The sequence below is a fragment of the Erinaceus europaeus genome, chromosome 15, assembly GCF_950295315.1.
Source record: "Erinaceus europaeus chromosome 15, mEriEur2.1, whole genome shotgun sequence".
Lineage (NCBI taxonomy): Eukaryota > Metazoa > Chordata > Mammalia > Eulipotyphla > Erinaceidae > Erinaceus > Erinaceus europaeus.
The window spans coordinates 25,681,934-25,697,201 of NC_080176.1; the positions used below are offsets into that span (position 1 = coordinate 25,681,934).

Below are 15,268 nucleotides of genomic sequence, written 5' to 3' on the forward strand. Positions count from 1 at the left end.
ACCTGTGTCCCCACATTTAATTCCCATTTGACTGGAACATTAAACTGTCTATAGGAAGCCACTGAGTTTGCTTAAGGTCCTCAGCAGACACACCCCTTGAAGAAACTCTTCAGAGATAGGTTTGCTAAAGAAAACAGGCAATAACTGCTAAAACCACATCGTGTGTGGTCATTTGTCAGATGTTTGGTGCAACGTGTAATAGTCATGGCCTAACACTTAATGAGAAATCAGAAGATCTTGGATGGATCTGACAGTCAGTTAACAGTGCCATTAGCATACTAGTTGACCTAGTGGAAATGTTTGAAGTGTTTTAAAACTAGACCATAACCTTTCCAGGAAGAGAAATTCTTCAAGTTGTGGGGTTGTTTCTACTCCAGCCTGACAGGAGATTAAAGCCCAAGAGCAGAGATGAAGGAGACATCTTGATAAGTAAGGCACTTCATATTTGATTGAAGACATTCAAGTGACACCAGGCTAAGTATGCAGAGAGGTTTTGATGCGCTTGACTTGTGTGAGGCAGTTCACCTCCAACATCAGAAAAGTCATTCCCGAAATGGACCTCTTGGATGTGATGAATATGGCAAAGCCTTTCATCACAGTTTGGCCCTTAGCACCAGAGAGCTCACACTGTAAATAGACTTTATTAATATTATATGTGAGAAAACTTTAATGTATAGCACTCAACAGAAAATTCTGTCAGGATGTTCCAATCATGTGAAGAATTTTAGAAACACTGCAGAGGAAGCTCAGTCTTAACACCAGGGGATCCATAAAAGAAGAAAAATGTGGGGATGTGCTAAAGAAACAAGAGTGAAAATCACGTTGTTGACATTGGTACTTCTATATATTTTGTATGATCATAATCTCATCATCTGTGTCTTGTAGTCCAAGCCCTTCATTATTCTGTATACCCCCTGTACACAGAAACTGTTTCGTCTTAATGTATTTGACAGAACACATCACTCCCCCCCACAACCAAAAAGAGACTTTTAGAGCAAGTAATGAAGTTGATGTGGTTATAGACAAAAAGTTCTTAGAACTGAGGGGGGAAACTGGGAAAGAAAAAAGAAAAGCTTAATGCCTAAAGCTTAATGCTTGTCCAAACAAGAGAGGCAATTAGGAAAGTCACTAAGAGGGGCAGACTAGCACTCACATGGAACAGCTTCCGGGAAGTTATCTTCAAAGCCAGGAAGCTGACCCCTGAGCTGTCACCAAGTGAAGCCAAGGGGCCCGGTTGGGGGGATATAGGAAGAGGGCCTTCTGCGTGAATTTAGAATGGGGAGTTTCCTGGACAGTCCACAATTGACCAGATACTGTAAATTGGAGCCCTGCTCTCCCACTAACTCTTCAGTCCCGTGCATGGGAGATTTGAGGGCTAAATCACCAGGATGGGACTCTCCTGCAAGATAGGCACAGATGCATCCAGTTCTTGGCATTGCCATCAGTTTCCTAACAAGATGGGAGTATTTTCCAACATTGCCTCTGGCTATGCTCCCACATGCTGTCCTGCTGGCAGTTCCCCTGGCTTAAGGCTACGAGGAGAGTGCACTTATAAAGACCCAGAGCTGCAGCCATTCTCTTAATTCCTGTCCCAGTTGATCACTGTCAGTCCAGGGTCTGGCCATTCTAATCGTCTCATTTCATCTTGAGCTAATTAACCAGGTTCATTCTACATCCTCGTGTGATTAGTCCTGTGGGTTGGAATGACCGTGTTAACATGTTAAACTTGCCCGAGGAGCCATCTTTTTTGTATTTTCCACTCTGAGCAACTTCTCAGAACTCTACGAGGTGGGGGTTGGGGTGGGCTGGCATTCCCTGACTGGGAAACCAAATAAGCATGGGCCTACAGGTTTGCAAAGTGAAAAGCAGAATCAGAGAGGAAATCAAGGAAATCAATTAGAGTAGTTTTTTTTTTTTAACTACTACTGGAGGATTTAAAGAGTTATTGAGAAGTTTTCCTGACAGTGTTGGGCTTCGTTTTTAGAATGGACACTACTGTACATTTAAAAGCAATTATTTTGCTATTCAGATTGATTTTTTTATTATATCTAAAAATGAACTTACTGCTTACTTTTCAAAGCTTTGTAAAAACTAAAAAAGCAAACTTGAAGTTTTAGGGAGACAAGCCATCTCTAATTCTGCAGATAAAACAAAAGTTTGGGAAATGCTTTTTTGAACATCTCATAACAGAATCGTTTTAACATGAGAGCTTGTTATCTATAGTCTGGTTCCATTTGATAGTGGCTAACACGGCTCTCTTGATTATCTCTGTTATAAAACAGTGTAAGGTTAAGAGTGGGCATTGGGTTGACTTTTAAACAAATTTCTGCTGGTTTTGTAGTTTTTTTTTTTTTAAACCATTGAGGTTCTCAAATCTGTGTATTAAAGAACCGTGATTCACATCAAATTACACATGAATCAAGTTAACTGGTGTTAAAGTTGGACTCTCAGCAAGCACTCTTTAAGCAGTGCAGTTGAGTATCTTCAGATCTAAAGAATGAGATCTGTAAGAGAATAAATGGTGGCACTGAAATATGGACTTCACTCCAGGTCCAGGTTGGAATGTTATTGTTCCTTTTATCAAGGGAAGGGACAAGGGACCTTCGAGTAGTCTCCCCACTTTGTCCCATGTATGAAGAAGGAGACTTGTAGACAGCCCCACTTGTAGACAGCTGAGACAGTAACTGAACCCTTGGCAGAGAGGGAGAAGAGAAAAAGTTGGGGTCATGCTCACTCGCCTCCCCTCTGCCTTGACCACCTAAGTGATTATAGTCCACCCTAGCCAGGACAAAGCATGTGGATTTGCTAGTTGTAGCAAGGGTCCTTACCTACAAATGAGTATGTGAGGGTGGGTGGGTGGGAGGGTGCAGATTATGGCCACATGGGAAATCGCTGTTCTGAAAATACCTAGGCTTAGGTGTCAAGTCTGGGATGTGCAAGCGAAATCAGTCATTCTTTTAAAATGGTTTTTATTAACTTTTAGTTGGATAGAGATTACTACAGCCAGGTCAACATGATGCGCCTAAATCTGTATGGAGAGCTAAGGCATCATTTTCTTTATCTGTAGACTAGATAAAAACAACCCTTTCTGTCTTTGTCAGTTCCTAGTTTCTTATCTTAGAATAATTAGACCTAAAGTGGGGACAGGGGAAAGAAGTACTTGTGTTTGTGTACTTGCAGGATTAAGTTACTGCTGTTGAGAACTGGACTTATTTCACTAGCTATTGAAGAGCCCAGATGTTAGTAGATTTCAGTAGATGATTTTGAAATTGAACATTAAAAATCCTAAACACTTCTAGAAAGAAATCCTTCAATAAATAATGGACTCATTAGGAAAAGTGGGATTTCCCTCCCGCCCCCCAAGGCTAGGGAAATGCTCCATTAGAAGTTCAGAACACGTTGAGGGTGGGGGGAGAGAGCATAACGGCAAACCTGAACCTCCAATGTCCCAGGTTCAATCCCCAGCACCACCATAAGCCAGAGCTGAGCAGTGCTCTGGTATATATATATAGTTGGAGTCTTCAGTGGGGACTAAAGATTCAATCATGAGAAATGGCAGCAAAGAAAAAATTTCTATGTATTTAAGGTCAATGACCTGTCTTACGAGGCTGGTAGTTATCTGCCACATTAGAGTAACAAGGTTGGAGAAAGAAATGATGGGTGTAATACTTTGTATTCTTTTCTGGTTCATGGTAAAACAATAAATTATCTCTAGGTGACAATATTTGTGGGTTTTGTTTTCATCAGTAATTGCATATATGCACATGTTTTAGGTAAGGACAAATGCATACAAGAGTAAACTAGACCTGGAACCAGGTATGTAATTCAGTGGTAGAATGCATGCAGCCTTATCTCTGAGACCCTGGGCTAAATCCCTTGCTCCCTCCCAAACACAGTCTTAGCACAGATGCAGTTCAAAGTAACTTCACAGGGGCTACCTTGTGAAATGCTATCCTAAAATTCTGGGTAACTTTTTTTCCCCTTTTGTTGCCCTTTTTTTTATTGTTGTTATTGATGTCATTGTTAGATAGGACAGAGAGAAATGGAGAGAGGAGGGGAAGACAGGGGGGGGGGAGAGAAAGATAGACACCTTGCTGACCTGCTTCACCTCCTGTGAAGCGACTTCCCAGCAGGTGGGAAGCCGGGCTCGAACCGGGATCTTTACGCAGGTCCTTGCGTTTCGTGACAAGTGCGCTTAACCCTCTTCACTACCACCCAACTCCCTCTGGATAACTTTTTTTTCCCTCCAGGGTTATTGCCGGGGCTCGGTGCTTGCACCACGAGTCCACTGCTCCTGGAGACCATTTTTTCCCCTTTTGTTGCCCTTGTTTTATCATTGTGGTTATTGTTGCTGCTGTCATTGGACAGGACAGTCGACAGAGGAGGGGAGACAGACGGGGAGAGAAAGATAGACACCTGCAGACCTGCTTCACCACCTGTGAAGCGACTCCCATGCAAGTGGGAAGCCAGGGGCTCGAACTGGGATCCTTATGCCGGTCCTTGAGCTTCTTGTCACGTGCACTTAAGTCGCTGCGCTACCAGCCGACTCCCTCTGGGTAACTTTTTAAAGTGAAAGTACTATATCCCCTTCCCTCTCTGTGTCATATCAAAGTTTTTTAAAAGTTCATTCCAGGGGGGTAGACGGTGGCACACCTAGTACAAAACGCAAGGATCCAGGTTTGAGCCGCCAGCTTCAGGGGTTGCTTCAGGCGGTAAAGCAGGACTGCAGGTGTCTCCCCCCCTCCCATCTTCCCCTTCCCTCTCAATTTCTGTTTTATCCAATTGAAAAATATGGCCCCCAGGAGCAGTAGATATGTAGTGCAGGCACAGAGCCCCAGCGATAATTCTGAAGGTAAAAAAAAAAAAAAAGTTGATTGCATCCCCAGTACCACATGCACTGGAATGGGCCTCTGATAACTACCAGTTTCCATTATCTCCTATGAAATAGTTTAAAGTCAGGGGCGGGTGGTGATGCAACTGGTTGAACACATTAAAATGCTCAAAGTCCCAAACTCAAACCCCCAGTCCCCACCTTCGGGGGAAGGTTTCAAGAATATGAAGCAGTGTTGCAGGTGTCTTCTTTCTTTCCCTCTATCACCCACACACAACTTGATTTTTTTTTTTTTTTATTCATGAGAAAGGAGAAAGAACCAGATATCACTCTGGTACATGTGCTGCCAAGATTGAACTCAGGACCTCATGCTTGAGAGTCCAATGCTTTATCCACTGCGCCACCTCATCTTAATTTCTTAAGTCTTTAAAGAAAAAGAAATGTGGTGGGTGGAGGTACATAGCATAGTGGTTATGTAGAGACTCATGCCTGAGGCTCCAAGTCTGGGGCTCAATCTCCCACACCACCATAAACTGAGCTGATCAGTGCTGTGGTAAAATGTGCAGGGGAGATAGCATAACAGCTGTGCAGAGACTTTCAAGTCTGAGGCTCTGAAATCCCAGGTTCAATCCTCTTGCCGCCCCTTGGGAGGGGGGGTGACTTTTGCAGGACTAGGAGAAAGCAGACTCAGTGGGGAGCAGAGGTGGGGGCCACTGTGGTCGACAACACAGAGAATGCATTCTGGAGACCTGCAGCAAAAGGCAGACCGAGGGTGGGGGAGACAGTACAGTGGTTCTACAAAAGCCTCTCCTGCCTGAGGCTCTGAGGTCCCAGGATCAATCTCCAGCACCAGCATCGCCAGAGCTGAGCAGTGCTCTTCTCGTTGAAATATTAAAAAAAAAAAAAAGCAAAGTACATATAGAGCAACATTATTAAAGAAAAAAAGAAAAGGCAGGCTGAGGCTTCTTCACTGAGTCTTGCAACCTCGCGGGTCCACAGCCTAGGAACCTGAGAACCCTCTGTGGCCGAGCTGGGTGGACAGACAACCACGGCCTGCCTGCCCGCACTGTGACCTCCTACTCCGAGCGCCGAGACCTCCTGATTCCTAGAAAGGCCGCGGTGGTCCCCCCCACTCGCAGGCAGGCCTCTGACGCACTTCCGGCCGCGCCGACCAGTCCCGAGCGTCGCAGTGTCGCAGCTCCCCGAGCGGCTCTGCTTCCCGGTGAGTTTCCCGCTCCTCTATTCATGTCGCGGGTGGGAGAGGGAGACTTAGACCCAAAGGGCTCGAGACGAGTGGAGGGCGAGGCGGCAAGAGGCTCGAGGGAATCCCCAAACCGGCGCTGGGAGGGCTTAGGGAGGGGCTACCCGACCCTGCCCAGCTCCGGCCGGTGGAGGCGCTGGCTCGCCGGCCGCCGCCGCCGCCTCCCCCGGGGCTCCGCCAGTGCAACCGCCGTGGTGGCGTTCCACTGCCGTTTCCTGGACCTTCCCGGCGTCCAGCGGCCGGTCTCATCCCGACTGCCCCCATCTTTTCCTCTTCTTTCAGTGGGCGTTCCAGACTCAAACCTGATTGTTCGAGCTCAGGGAGAGAACAGGCCCATCGGGCTTTGTTTAAGATTGAAAGGTGGGATTGGGGAGACAGCACAGTGGTTCTACAAAAGGCTCCCATGCCTGAGGTTCGGGGATCAATCCCCTGCTCCACCATCAGCCAGAGCTGAGCAGGGCTCTAACCCTTCTCTTTGAATCACTCTCATTCCAAACAAAGAATAATAAAATAAAATAGGGGCGGGTAGGGAGCATAGTGATTATATAAAAAGACTCATACCTAGGGCACCAAAGTCTTGATTCAGTCCCCCACACAACTATAAGCCAGAGCTGAGCAGTGCTTTGGTAAATGAACAATAAGTAATAAAATGTAGGGAAAGAAGAAAGAGAGCACACTCATAAGATCTGTTCATGTCTGGAAACACATTTTCATGGGCTACTCAGAGTTGTTCAAGAGAAAGACAATGGTGTATAAATATATAAAACTGAGCACTATCTATAAAATTATATCACAATGTAAACTTATTGAAGGATTCTGTATGGGCTGGGATTGTTGGTTTGTGTGGCATCTTATGGAAATTGTTGTTCTTTTTATAAGAGAACCATGTGGTCCGGGAGGTGGTGTAGTGGATAAAACGTTGGACTCTCAGGGGGTCGGGCGGTGGCGTAGCGTGTTAAGCGCATGTGGCGCAAAGCGCAAGGACCGGCATAAGGATCCCGGTTCGAGCCCCTGGCTCCCCGCCTACAGGGGAGTCGCTTCACAGGCGGTGAAGCAGGTCTACAGGTGTCTGTCTTTCTCTTCCCCTCTCTGTCTTCCCCTCCTCTCTCCATTTCTCTGTCCTATTCAACAATGAACAACATCAACAATGGCAATAATAATAACCACAATGAGGCTACAACAAGGGCAACAAAAGGGGAAAAAAATGGCCTCCAGGAACAGTGGATTCATGGTGCAGGCACTAAGCCCAGCAATAACCGTGGAGGGAAAAAAAAACAAAAAACATTGGACTCTCAAGAATGAGGTTCTGAGTTCAATCCCCGGCAGCACATATACCAGAGTGATGTCTGGTTCTTTCTCTCTCTCTCTCCTCTTTTCTTTCATTTTTTTTAATTGCCTTTTGTTGCCCTTGTTGTTTTATTGTTGTAGTTATTATTGTTGTTATTGATGTCATCGTTGTTGGATAGGACAGAGAAAAATGGAGAGGGGGTAGAGAAAGACACCTGCAGACCTGCTTCACCGCCTATGAAGCGACTTCCCTGCAGGTGGGGAGCGGGAGGCTCAACCGAGATCCTTACGCCGGTCCTTTTGCTTTGTGCCACCTGCGCTTAACCACTGCTCTACTACCCGACTCCCTCTCCTCCTATCTTTCATCTTTCTTAGTAACAAATAAATAAAATCTAAAAAAAAAAAAAGAACCAAAGCATCATGATATATCAGGGATTGAACTCAGGACTTAATGATTGAGAGACCAGTACCTTATCCACTGCCCCACATCCTGAGCCTCCATGGACTTTTTTTAATATCCATTTATTTAGTCCCTTTTGTTGCCTTTTTTTATTGTTGTCGTTGTTGGATAGGACAGAGAGAAATGGAGAGAGGAGGGGAAGACAGAGAGGGGGAGAGAAAGATAGACACCTGCAGACCTGCTTCACAGCCTGTGAAGCGACTCCCCTGCCGGTGGGGAGCCGGGGTTTGAATTGGGATCCTTATGCCGGTCCTTGTGCTTTGCGCCACCTGCGCTTAACCCGCTGCGCTACAGCCCGACTCCCGGGAATAAATATTTTTTTAAAAACTTAAAAAAAATCTTAGCATATTCAAAAACTTTTATTTTAGCCAAAGCACAGTCTTTTGCATAATGATTGTACTTCTCCATAGCCCACCTAGAGGTCCCAGATTTGAGCCCTGGCAGTGCATATGGCGGAGTGGTATTCTGGTTCCTCCCTCCACCACCCCCCAGAAAAAGAACTTGAGAATATCCTACTTAAATGAGTCCTACAATATACAAGTCCTACAATATACTTACATGAGTCCTACAATATACAAGGATTGGCGTAAAGATCCCGGTTCAAGCCCCTGGCTCCATACCTGCAAGGGAGTCGCTTCACAGGTGGTGATGCAGGTCTGTCTATCTTTCTCTTTTCCTCCATCTTCCCCTCCTCTCTCCATTTCTCTCTGTTCTATCCAACAATGACAATATCAATAACAATAATTACAACAACAATAAAAAGAGTCTTATGAAGCTCAAAATGGCTCTAATAATTCTATTTGATCAATTTTAAATACACTAGTCAGTCCCAGTCTTCTAACATAATACCTGGCTATGCTGACTAGCTCAGTTATTTGTTTGTTGGACAGACAGAAATTAAGAGGGAAGGGAGAGATAAAGAGGAAGAGAGAGAGATCTGCAGCACACTTCACTTATGAAATGTCCCTCCTGTAGATGGGGACTGGGAGCTAAACTCAGGTCCTTGAGCATGGTAACATATGCTCAGCCAGACCCCCTTAACACAGTTACTTCAGTAGTAACTTGTTAATATTGAAACCAAAGGTCTTGGGTTTAAACAGAGTGCCTTTGGCATTAGATAACTTGTTGCAGTCTCAGGAGTTGTAGGATTCTGAAACGGTTTTTGGAGCAAAACCAATTTAATTTAAAACTTATGCTATAGATACTTTTTAGGAGGATGGAGACAAAATGAAATCAAAGGCTGCCCTGAGCTGACTCAGAAAGATTTAAATAGCAGTTTTTATATGGTAGTTCTGTGGCGGCCATAAATTCCAGTTTCTGTGCTAAAAGTATGTCTATACAGACAAAAAAAATCACTTTTAGGTAACTTTATATTAACTACATTGTCTTAGGTTCATCGAGTAGCCCTAAAGAGCCAGAAACCCAAACACCGCTACACAGAGCCCTGCCTGGAGCCAGGCTGTTTCTGGGGGCTGTGCGATGACCAAGGTGCTGAGCATGACCACCACAGTTGGCCTTCAGCATCCACAGGAGCCAGAGCCGGGGATCCTGAAAGTCAAGGAGGAGAAAGGGAACTGCTGTCCCAACCTTGAGATTTTCCGCCAGCGCTTCAGGCAGTTTGGGTACCATGACACTCCTGGGCCCCGGGAGGCCCTCAGCCAACTCCGGGTGCTCTGCTGTGAGTGGCTGCGGCCTGAGCTGCACACCAAGGAGCAGATCCTGGAGCTGCTGGTGCTGGAGCAGTTCCTGAGCATCCTGCCCCGTGAATTGCAGGCGTGGGTGCAGGAGCACTGCCCCGAGAGTGCCGAAGAGGCCGTTAGGCTCCTGGAAGATCTGGAGCAAGAACTGGATGAGCCAGGACCACAGGTGGGCTGGGAGGCTTAGCTGTAAGGTGGGAGGGTGTGTTCCAGGCTGGAATGGGCCTGCCTGTACAGTCAGAACAGCTGGATGGAAGTTTCTACTGAATGAGACAAGGACACACATACACACACATGATACTGCCAAGTGGCCGCTCTGGTCCAATTTGTTGATTCTATATAATTGGGCAGGAAGACAGACAGATGGAGAGAATCAAAATATAGCTCCACTAACCATAGAGCTTCTCCTTCGTGCTGTCCATGGTGCTCCTATAATGGGTCAGGGATTGAACCAAAGGCCTCGTGCATATGGTAAGTCGTGTGTCTCCTGACCCTGCATTCTCTATACAAAGCCAGTCCTTCCTATTTGCCTCTAGGTCTCCCCTCCAAGTAAACCAAAACCAATGTGGGAGGAGATGTCATCTTCAGTAGCAGCAAAGGAATTCTCAGGCGACACACAGCCAGAGTCTGTGGACGCCAGCCACAACTATGAACCTTGGGGGCCCCTGTACATCCAGGAAACTGGTGAAGAACAAGATTTCACTTCAGAACTGAGAAAAATTCAAGGTAGGGACCATCTCTCAAGCCACCACTTGTTGCCCAGGCCTCTCATTTTAGAAACAGAATAATTCTAGTTTCCAGTTGGGAGGGATTCCTGGGTGATTAGGTGGAATGTCTGTCCCATTCCCTCCATAAATGTCAGGATACCAATGTGGGAATAGAGGACCTTGTGAAAGAGTCAACTGAAGTGAGTTTAATAAAAAGAACACTTTAGAGGCTGTGGACAAGGCTGGGGAGACAGCATAATGGTTATACAAAGGACTCTCTGAGGTCCCAGGTTCAATCCCCAGCACCACCATAAGCCAGAGCAGTGCTCTGGTATTAAAAAAAAAAAAAAAAGAAGAAGAAGCAGCAGCAGCAGTTGAATGAACCAGTAAAAGATGGTACTTCATCATTGGTTAATTTAGTGAACCTTTTATAATCAGTTAATGGATTATGCAGAAATGATGCCTTATAAATTCTTTTTTTTTTTTTTTTTTTGCCTTATAAATTCTTTTTCAACTTCTGACTCATTAGGTCATTTCACTTGTTTTTTATAAAGTGGCACTGGGGAATGAACCGAGGGCCCTCTATGTGTGACACTGTTGACTGGCCTCCCTCACTAGTTTTCTTTTATTCTACATTCTGTTTTGTTTTTGCCTCCAGGGTTATCACTGGGGCTTGGGGCCGGCACTATGAATCCACTGCTCCTGGAGGCCATTTTTTCCATTTTATTGGATAGGACAGAGAACAATTGAGAGAGGAGTGGGAGGGAGAGAGGGAGAGAGAAAGACAGACACCTGCACACCTGCTTCACCAATCGTGAAGCAGACCCCTTGTAGGTGGATAGCGAGAGCTTGAACCCATATCCTTGGATGGGTCCTTGTGCTTTTAACTTGGTGCACCACAGCCCATCCCCTTATTTACCTTCTTAAGAGGAAGAGACACAGACCCAGCCATGGAGCTGTGCCCCGACCTTTGTGCTGTCCACGGTGTTCCTTTGTGGAATTCAGAGTCCCATGCACAGTATAGCCAGCATTCTACCACTGAGCTATCTCCTGATCCCTCATTAAGCCATTTAAAAAATTTAGTAAAATTCTACTTCCTATACCTAATTTATGGCAACTTGAAGGGAAAGAGAGAAGTATGTAGAGAGACAGAGGTGCAAAGAAAAGAGGCCTGGAGGGACATGCCATGTTGATTGATTGAGGCTCATGGAAGATGACAGTTGATAAAGGGACCTGTTTTGAGAGTGAATTCCTCTAACTCCTCTGTGCCGTGTATATGGATACTTTGGGTGGCCTTTAAAAGTGTAACTACCCAGTGAAACGATCTAAAACAGATATACATGGGTTTTACTTCAATAAAAGTTTTTTTTTAATATTTTATTTATTCCCTTTTGTTGCCCTTGCTGTTTTATTGTTGTAGTTATGATTGTTCTCGTTGGATAGGACAGAGAGAAATGGAAAGAGGAGGGGAAGACAGAGGGGGGAGAGAAAGATAGACACCTGCAGACCTGCTTCACCGCGTGTGAAGTGATTCCCCTGCAGGTGGGGAGCCAGGGCTCGAACCGGGACCCTTACACCGGTCCTTGCACTTTATGTCACCTGCGCTTAACCCGCTGCGCTACAGCCTGACTCCCAGTAGAAAGTTTTATAATAATTGTGTGGTCCAGGAGATGGTGAAGTGGATAAGGCATTGGACTCTCAAGCATGAGGTCCTGACTTCAGTCCCCAGCAGCACATGTACCAGAGTGATGTCTGGTTCTTTCTCTTCTATCTTTTTTTTTTTTTTAACTACTGCCATTGACATTGACTTTAATTTTTTTTTCATTATCTTTATTTATTGGATAGAGACAGCCAGGAATTGAGAGGAAGGGGAGATAGACACCTGCAGCCCCACTTCACCACTCGTGAAGCTTTCCCTCTGCAGATAGGGACCAGGGGCTTGAACCCAGGTCCTTGAGCACTGTAATGTATGTGCTTAAACAAGTGTGCCACCACCTGGCCCTTCTATCTTTCTCGTTAATAAATAGGTAAAATCTAGGGGCTGGGTGGTGGGGCACCTGGCTAAGTGCACACATTACAGTGTGCAAGGACCTCAATTCAAGCCCCTGGTACCCATTTGCAGGGGGAAAGCTTCACAAATGGTGAAGCAGGGCTGCTGGTGTCTCTCCATCTCTCTCCCTCTCTTTATCTCCCCTTTCCCTCTCAATTTCTAGCTGTCTCTATCCAATAAATAAATATAAAAAGGTTTAAAATAGTGAAATAGGTAAAATCTTAAAAAAAAAAAAAAAAAAGTTTTATAATTAAAATATTAACAATACATACAGGTTAAAAGTAGACTGAGGGACCAAAAAAAGTGGGTCTGGCAATCAGGCGGCAGCACAGTGGGTTGAGTGCACGTGGTGCAAAGCGCAGGGACTGACATAGGGGGTCCCTGTTCAAGCCCCCCCCCCCAGCTCCCTGCCTGCAGGGGCGTTGCTTCACAGGCGGTGAGGCAGGTCTGCAGGTGTCTGTCTTTCTTTCCCCCTCTGTGTCTTCCCCTCCTTTCTCAGTTTCTCTCTATCCTATTCAACAACGACAGCATTAATGGCTACAACGATGATAACTACAACAATAATAATAATAATAATAATAAAAAGACAACAAGGGCAACAAAAGGGAAAATAAAATAAAATAAAAGGTGGGTCTGTGAGTAGGGTACTGAACTTGAAAGTGTGAGGTCCTGGGAGTCGGGCAGAGGCGCAGAGGGTTAAGTGCACGTGGCACAAAGCGCAAGGACTGGTGTAAGGATCCCGGTTTGAGCCCCCGGTCCCCCATGTGCAGGGGAGCCGCTTCACAGGTGGTGAAGCAGGTCTGCAGGTGTCTATCTTTCTCTTTCCCCCTCTCTGTCTTCCTCTCCTCTCTCCATTTCTCTCTGTCCTATCCAACAACAACAGCATTAATAACCACAACAATGTTAAACAAGTGTAACAAAAAGGGAAAATAAATAAATATTAAAAAAAAAAAAAGAAAGTGTGAGGTCCTGAGTTTGATCCCCAGCATCCCATGTGCCAGAATGATGTTCTCATGTTCCTTCACCCCCTCCCACTTCCTCTCCTTCCTCTATCTTGCGTTCATTAATAAAAGTAAAATCACTGGGGGCCCAGGCGGTGGCAAACCTGGTTAAGTGCGTACACTACAGTGCGCAAGGACCCAGGTTCAAGCCCCTGGTCCTCACCTGCCCAGGGAAAGCTTCACAATTGGTGAAGCAGGGCTGCAGGGGTCTCTCTGTCTCTTTTTCCCCCTCTATTTCCCCCTCCTTTCTCAATTTCTCTCTGTCTCTAATAAATTAATTAAAAAAGGAAAATAACTGGAAAATAGCATAATGATTATGTAAAGAGATAGTCATACCTGAGGTTCCAAGTTCAGTCCCCAGCATCACCATAAGCCAGAGCTGAGCAGTGCTGTGGGTGTGTGTGTAGTGGTATAAGTACACAGTGGAATACTACTCAGCTGTAAGAAAAGATGAAATCTCTTCTACCACATCTTGAATGGACCTTGAAGGAATCATGTTAAGTGAGCTACATCAGAAAGAGGACAAATACTAGATGACATTACTCATAGATGGAACTTAATAAACGCAGAGGGGGTCGGGTGGTAGTGCAGCAGGTTAAACGCACATGGCACCAAGCGTAAGGACCGGTGTAAGGGTCCCAGTTCGAGCCCCCGGCTCCCCACCTGCAGGGGAGTCGCTTCGCAGGCAGTGAAGCAGGTCTTCAGTTGTCTGTCTTTCTCTCCCCCTCTCTGTCCTCTCCTCTCTCCATTTCTCTCTAACGGCGACATCAGTAACAACAACAATAACTACAACAACAACAAAACAACATGGGCAACAAAAGGGGAGGGGAAAAGACACAGAAAAGGAACAGAGGGTAGATAGCATAATAGTTATGCAAACAGATTCTCATGCTTGAGGCTCCGAAGTCCCAGGTTCAATCCTCCACACCATAAACCAGAGCTGAACAGTGCTCTGGTGGAGAAAGAAAGAAAGAAAGAAAGAAAGAAAGAAAGAAAGAAAGAAAGAAAAGAAGAAAGAAAGAAAAGGAAAATACAGGATGAATCTCAGACTAGTTGTGATCTATTGCAACAGCCCAGGACTGTAGGGGAGGGAGGTGAGGACTTAGTTCATGGTAGTGGAGGGCTGGTGTTGGGTGTAATATGCAAATATCTATCACAGGAAGAATTGAAAAAAAAAACAACGTCTGGTTGGCTTGAGAGAGAGCATAATGGTTCTACAAAAGACTCATGCCTGAGGCTATGAGGTCTCATGTTCATTCACTAGCTAGAGCTGAGCAGGGCTCTGATCTCTTTCTCTTTCATTAAAATTAATTAGGGCGTCAGGCAGTAGCACAGCAGGTTAAGCACACGTGGCGCAAAGCGCAAGGACCAGCATAAAGATCCTGGTCGAGCCCCTGGCTCCCCATCTGCAGGGGAGTCGCTTCACAAGTGGGGAAGCAGGTCTGCAGGTGTTTATCTTTCTCTCCCCCTCTCTTGTCTTCTCCTCCTCTCTCCGTTTCTCTCTGTCCTATCCAACAACGACATCAGTAACAAGAACAATAACAACTACAACAGCAATAACGACATGGGCAACAAAAAGGAAAATAAATAAATATAAATATTTTTAATTAATTAATTGAAAATGCTCAGGCAGCCAAGGAGGTGTCTCCAAAAGTGGATAACACATTGGACTCTCAAGCATGGGGTCCCAAGTTTGATCCCTGTCATTGTATGTATCAGAGTGATGCTCTGGTTTTCTCTTCACCTTTCTCTCTGAATAAATAGTAAGCCTTTAACAGAAAGATTATTTATGTAATGTAAACGTTTTTAGGATGGAAATGGCATAATGCTTCTCCAAAAATCTTATGTCTAGGAGTCGGGTGGTAGCACTGCGGGTTAAGCGCATGTGGCGCAAAGCACAAGGACCAGCATAAAGATCCCAGTTCTAGCCCCCAGCTCCCCACCTGCACGGAGTTGCTTCATAGGCGGTGAAGC

At 45.4% G+C, this 15,268-nt stretch overlaps 1 protein-coding gene across 1 annotated transcript in view; it reads left to right on the plus strand.

The window, feature by feature from the left end:
• Window positions 1-15,268, plus strand: part of ZKSCAN1 (zinc finger with KRAB and SCAN domains 1) — a 49,734-nt gene that overhangs the window by 31,901 nt on the left and 2,565 nt on the right. Inside the window, exons 7-9 of the mRNA XM_007534829.3 lie at window positions 5,874-6,330; window positions 9,258-9,705; window positions 10,073-10,262. Of these exons, the coding sequence (XP_007534891.2) occupies window positions 5,874-6,330; window positions 9,258-9,705; window positions 10,073-10,262 (1,095 nt within the window). The remainder of the gene's footprint in view (window positions 1-5,873; window positions 6,331-9,257; window positions 9,706-10,072; window positions 10,263-15,268) is intronic.